The following is a 6,329-nucleotide window of genomic DNA, read 5'->3' on the forward strand; positions in this document are numbered from 1 at the left end:
GAGTGAGGGGTGGGGGCAGGAGCACCCCCTCGGGGTCACCCCTCTCCTTCCTCCCTCCCCAGATTTCAGTCCCTTCCCCCCAGCCCTGACTCCTTGAACGTCACTGACAATGGCAGCTATTGTGAGGAGTGGGGGCTGCGGGCCTACCGGCTGTTCGGCGCGGCCCTGGGGAGCGGTGAGGGGTACCCCAGCCCCCTACCTGCCTCCCCGCACTATACTTGAACATTCATCTGTACTGAAGTGTTACTTGAACCGGGGGAACCTCGGACCTGGGGGAGCCGGAGCTTGAGGGGACAGGACCAGCTTGGACTGAGACTGGACCGGTGGGCACCCAGTTTGGACTGGACCACCCCCAGGCTCTCTCTTGCTTTACTGTATTGAGCAGCTCCACCCCTCCTGACCTGGGGTGGGGGTGGGGTGCCAGCCCAGTGATAGGGAAGATGGGACTCCTCCAGCTTGGCTCTTCCCACTCTTTCATCGTCATGGAAACTTGTATCCCATTTGCCCAGGGAACTGCCACTCCTGGTTGCCATGGAATTAGCAGCCAATGGACACCTCCCAAAGCCAGTGCTAAGGCTGGAAAGGGCCCCTCTTAGTTGCCGTGGGAACTTAGTAACAGACTCTTGGCCCTCTCCTGCCCCTTCCTTCACTGCGGGGGCGGGGTCTGGGGAGCCAGGGGGAGGGGTCGGGGCCAGGTCCCGCCCTTCAGCCCAGGCCTCCCTGGGGAGCCAGGTTGTACCATGTAGGGGAGGGGGGAATCTATCCACATACCTCAGGTAACAGGGAGGTGCGCGGGTGGGGGGAGGGACTGGGCGGACCAAAGGCCGGAGGGGAGGGGGTCCTGGGAATCGCAAAAGGCTTGAGGATGGGGCCGCTTGGGGGAGGGGGAGGAGGCAGCCCGGCGGGGGCAAGTGGGGGACCCAGCCGGGCTGGGCCCCTGGGCCCCGGGTCTGTACAATATGGTTTGCTATAAAAGTCAAAATCTTCCAGCCGGGGCCGCCGAGTTGGTGTGTGTGTCTGCGGCGTTGGGGATGTGGGGCTAGGGCGGGGAAGACCCGAGTGTTCGTTGAGGCCCTGGGAGGAGGGGGCTGTTTGGATGGATCTGGGAGACCTAGGTCCTACCGGGCTTCCGGAAATTGAGGATGCAGGGTCTCCTGCGGTCCCTACAGTTAGATGAGCTCACTTTCCCGGAGTTCACTGTTCAGGTAGGGCTTTGGAGTCTGGACGTTGGAGGTGTCCAGGTGTACCTGCAGTGGTCCAGAGCCCGGAACTCCCAGTCACTGGCTGGGGCTGGGCGTTCATCTCAGCGGGGCTCAGGCACCTAGAGGATATTCTAAGTGGACTGGGGTCTCGGGGTCCCTTGGGATCTCTGCGGACGGTCCCCCGGCTCCACCCCATCATGTGGCCGCCCCGGCTCCGCCTCCGCCCCAGTTCCTGTTTCGGCCTCGGCAGTCCTGCTTCAGCCCCTACGGCTCCCCGCAGACGCCTGTTCTTCCTGCTCCGCCCGGGCCACGTCTTACTGGGCGCTCGCCGTCGCATCCCCGCTCGTCCCGCCGGGGGATGGGGCCTTCCCCCGGCCTGGGCCCGCCCTGTTGGGGTCCCCGAGGCGACTCGGCCCCGCCTTGATGGACTGGCCCGCCTGGTGCTGCGGCCCCAGGATGAAGGGCGGCGAGGGGGACCCGGGCGAACAGGCCCCGCTGAACCCGGAGGCCGAGAGCCCCGCGGGTTCGGCCACCTACCGGGAGTTCGTGCACCGCGGCTACTTGGACCTGATGGGGGCCAGTCAGCACTCGCTGCGGGCGCTCAGCTGGCGCCGCCTCTACCTCAGCCGGGCCAAGCTGAAAGCTTCCAGCCGCACGTCTGCCCTGCTCTCGGGCTTCGCCATGGTGAGGGAAGGGAAGGGGCGCACAGGGTGGGGGTGAAGCACATGGGGGGCACCGGGTTGGGGGCAAAGTGAACGGGTACCCAAGGGAGACAGGGTAGAGGAAAGGGAAAGACCGGTTTTTAAGAGGTACAAGAGGGGTAGCAAACAAGGTCCCAAGGGACTCCGCAAGTCCCTTCTTATGGGTGGGTGTGTGTGTGTGTATAAACAGGTCCCTAGCATAAACTGGGCCGTGGGGAGGATAAGCAAGTCCTAAAGGGGTCACAGGGGACACATCATGTCATGGGGGTAGACAAATCACCAAGGGGGATACCTATGCAAGGGTAGAGCGAAGTGCTCCAAAAGGAGCATGGTCCAGCAGAAGTGGTTACTAGATCCCCACCGGAGGTTCAACAGCAAATCAGAGCTGGGTGGGGGCTGGGAGGTGGGGTGGTTGAGAGAACAAACTGGATGGAGTGGTCACCCAAAAGAAGGAGGGCGGCCAGGCCCCAGCAGGCACAGAGGGTGCTTAGTGTAGCCCAGGAAAGCTCTGAGAAGAGAGGATGCCTGTGAGGGAGCCCCTAGCGAAAAAAGCTGCTTAGGAAGCTGATACATGATTCTGGAGATCCGCTGACGGTCCTGGGCAGAGGCCTCACAGGAAGTGAGACCGAGGGAGGTCCCAGGGTGGGGAGCAGTTAGCAGACACAAGTCCTGGCTCTTTCCTGCTTGGGGCCAGCTATGTAACCCTGGACAGGCCTCCGCCTCCTCGGAGGCCAGTGGGAAATTGTGAGATCATGGAGGGTGCACCCTCTGTAGCCTGCCAAGTAGCTGCCCCAAGGTGAGCTGATTCTTGTCATCAAACCCTAGATCCAAGCATGTCAGAGCAAGACACACATCAGAATGGCTCAGACTACCTGTTAACAGAAACCAAGGCCCAGAATGGGGCAGTGGCTTTGCCTGCCAAGAGCACTCAGCAGCTGAAGGATATAGGATGAACTAGGACCCAGGGTGGCTAGACTGTTAGTCCAGGGTTTCCCACCATCATGACAGGAAGAAGGAGAAAATGGGCTGGAGGGGGGTCCTCACAGGAACATGAGGGGGATATCAAGATGAGGATAAAAAGGGGTCATAGCGCTAGGTGATTTGCGTTAGTCTCTGCTCCTCTCTGTGCCACAACCTCTGTTTTGGAATGATGAGAGGGAAAGTTTCTACCCCTAAGGGTCATCCTAGGTCTATGGTTTTCTACATGGGGGTCCAGGATCTGCAGGTCACCTCACCCTTCCTGATATGGGGTCATCTCAGGACAGGGAGCTGGCTCCCCTTCACCTGTACAGACCACAGAGGGAAGGGAGCAGCCCCGTGGACCTAGCTGAGGGAGTTGCCCCACCCCCATGCCCCCCATGGTCCAGCCTGTTCCCAAGGGGACAATCCGGCCAGCTGCTGGACTTGTACGTTGCTGGGGTGACAGCTTAAGGGCCAGGACCTTCTCTGCAGGATCAAGAGGCCAGATGAGTAGGTTCTGGGGGCCAGACTGGCCCCAGTCCTGCCAGGGGAGATCAAGGCTGAGTCAGGCTGTGGGAGAAACCAGGACCAGGCCTGGCCCAGATCTCTGTCTGTGGAAAACACCTGCTAACACCCGCCATGGCCCAATTTTCCAAAATATTCAGCCTTGCCTTCCTACCACCACCCTCCCGGCTCTGCACTTTCCTCCTTCCCCAAGCCCCAGAGCAACCTAATGGATCTTGCAAGAACCAGGCATGGGGAAAGATCCCGATTCTGGAATTCAGATGGCCTGGGTTAGAATAACATTATATAAATTGTATTGAACCATTGCTAAGTACCAGGCACTATGCTTAAGGCTTTTATGTGTATCATCCTTCTATTATCCTGTGAAGTAGGTATCACTACTGGGCCCATTTTACAGATGAGAAAACTGAGGATCAGAGATGTTAAGACACCTGCCCAGGGTTCCACAGCAAGTAAGTGGCAGGATTGAATTTAGGCAGTCCAGCTCTAGAGTCCAAATTTATACAAGACTAGAACAGGATCATCAACTCAAGTGTTTGCAAAGGCCTTTGGCAATATGGATGCCAAGTTGGCTGGGTGGGGACTGTGGCTATCAAGAGACCCTCCTCACCCATCCAAAGGGAGCAGCCATGACTCAACCCTAGCTGATCGGTGCCATGCAGGAATGTGGGCCTGGTGTAACCAGACCTTCCAAGTTTCCAAGAGGATCTGGAAATAGGAATATTTACATGAAATCTCTTGAGTTTTAGAAGTTGGCAACGTAATTCTTTAAAAAAACACACTGTCTGAGCCAAGCAAAACATGTTTGCAAGCTGGCCTGGGTTTGTGGTGTGCCAATTTGCAAACTCTGGCCTTGGACTTCAGCGTTAACTCTAATAATAGCAGCAAACACTTACCTGAGCACACTGTGTACCTCACACTATTCTTATCACTTGATATATATTATCTCATTAAATTTTCAAAACAACCGTATAAGACAGGTAGGTGCTGTTATCCATCCCTATTTTCCAGATGAGGAGATTGAGGCACAGAGAGAACCAAACCACTTGCTCAAGGTTGCACAGCTTGTGGAGTTGAAAATGAACCCAGGCCGCCCCACTCCAGAATCAGTGCTTTTTAACCCCTATGTTATAACAAGATAAGATTGTCAGAAACGTGCCACCAGCCCTCTAGATAGCCAGGTGGGGAAACCGAGGTCTGGAACAGGACAGAGCCTTGCCAAGGCTGCCCATTCATTCACTCAACAAAGACTGGGTGCCCTCTCTCTGCCAAGCACTGTTCTAGGTCTTAGGGATACATCAGTGATGTACACCAACAGGCAGAAAACCCCTCTACTGTTGAGGTTATGGGCACTCAACCCATCCCTTCTTGTCCCCACAGGTAGCCATGGTAGAGGTACAGCTGGAGAGCAACCACGAATACCCGCCGGGCCTGCTGGTGGCCTTCAGCGCCTGCACCACCGTGCTGGTGGCTGTGCACCTCTTTGCACTCATGGTCTCCACCTGTCTGCTGCCTCACATTGAAGCCGTTAGCAACATCCACAACCTCAACTCTGTCCATCAGTCTCCACACCAGCGACTCCACCGCTACGTGGAGCTGGCCTGGGGCTTCTCCACTGCCTTGGGCACCTTCCTCTTCCTTGCTGAAGTTGTCCTGGTTGGCTGGGTCAAGTTTGTGCCCATCGGGGCCCCCTTGGGCACACCAGGCTCTGTGGTACCTGCCTCCCAGGTGCCTGAGACTCTGCCACCAGTGGCCACCTCCCTTAGTCCAGCTTCCAAGCCATCCTCTGCTTCTGTAGCCCCGTCACAGGCTGAGCCACCTGAGGCCTGCCCACCTCGGCAAGCATGTGGCGGTGGTGGTGGGGCCCATGGACCAGGCTGGCAAGCAGCCATGGCCTCCACGGCAATCATGGTACCTGTTGGGCTTGTGTTCATGGCCTTTGCCCTTCATTTCTACCGCTCCTTGGTGGCTCACAAGACCGACCGCCACAAGCAAGAGCTAGAGGAGCTGAGTCGCCTGCAGGGGGAGCTGCAGGCTGTGTGAGGCCGGTGTTAGCCACAGCTGCGAGCACCGCCTCCCTCAGGGGTCAGCCAGAGACCCCAGTTCTACGGACCCCATCCCCCGCCCTGCCTGGAGCCACTTCCTGTGGCCACTCTCAGGTAGAGAACAGATTCCTGCCCTCAGGGTCCTTTGGGCTGGGCCTTGGGCAGCTCCCACATTCCCAGGGATTCTCCCTGTCAGTCTGTCCCGTGGGTTTTGGAAATTCTACTCTACACCTGGGCTGGGAGGAGCAAGGGAGGAAGCGGAAGGTCCTCAGTCCAAGGCTCATGCGGTAGGTAGAGGGGAGGCAGGGAGACCCTGTCAGACCTTTGGTGCTGACTCTTAGCCACTTGCCCCCATATAGAATGTGGAGGTCAGAAGCTTACACACCCACCCAGCTGCCCCAGAAGGCAGCCAATCGTTGCTATACTTTTGTAGAATCTATTTTATGGTTGGCTTTTTTTTTCTTCCTCATCCTCAGATTTTGATGGGTCCCACCCTCTTGCTTTGGTGTTTGGGTAGAGCGATTTGGGTGTTTCTACCCCAGGCATATGTCCAGCCTTTCCAAGGAGAAGCCACCCTATTTGGAGGAGGTTCAAATGCCTGCCCCACTGCCCTAGACCCACACTTATGCTTCTGTATCTGGTTCCTACTCTCCTGGTTCAGGGCTGGGTTCGGTGTGCCCAGCCTGATCCCTAGCAAGGGTTGGGGTGAGGTTTTAAGGGAGGAGGTCCAGTCCATAGCCCTTGGAATACAGAGCTATTCTGACACTGAATTTTTGATGCACCTAGTTTTGTATAATAAATTGTGTTTCACACATGTCCCTGTGGCTGTGAATGGGGTGAAGGGGAGGACTTGTCGGGAACAGCTGACTTGTTCTTAAGAATCAAGTGGAGGCAAG

The 6,329-nt window shown here is 57.2% G+C and overlaps 1 protein-coding gene across 1 annotated transcript; it reads left to right on the forward strand.

The window, feature by feature from the left end:
* Positions 1-851: 851 nt before the first annotated feature.
* Positions 852-6,247, forward strand: ORAI3 (ORAI calcium release-activated calcium modulator 3). The gene is made up of 2 exons (XM_082429562.1): positions 852-1,886; positions 4,769-6,247. Exons 1-2 carry the CDS (start codon positions 1,626-1,628, stop codon positions 5,429-5,431), a joined length of 924 nt encoding a protein of 307 aa, XP_082285688.1. The 5' UTR covers positions 852-1,625; the 3' UTR covers positions 5,432-6,247.
* Positions 6,248-6,329: the final 82 nt, after the last annotated feature.

Source organism: Balaenoptera physalus, assembly GCF_965194825.1.
Source record: "Balaenoptera physalus genome assembly, chromosome: 16".
In the NCBI taxonomy this organism is placed as follows: domain Eukaryota; kingdom Metazoa; phylum Chordata; class Mammalia; order Artiodactyla; family Balaenopteridae; genus Balaenoptera; species Balaenoptera physalus.

Coding starts and splice junctions, on each gene's coding strand:
- ORAI3 (XM_082429562.1), top strand. CDS start 1,626: ATGGACTGGCCCGCCTGGTGCTGCGGCCCCAGGATGAAGGGCGGCGAG. Junction 1,887..4,768: donor TGCTCTCGGGCTTCGCCATG/GTGAGGGAAGGG, acceptor TTGTCCCCACAG/GTAGCCATGGTAGAGGTACA.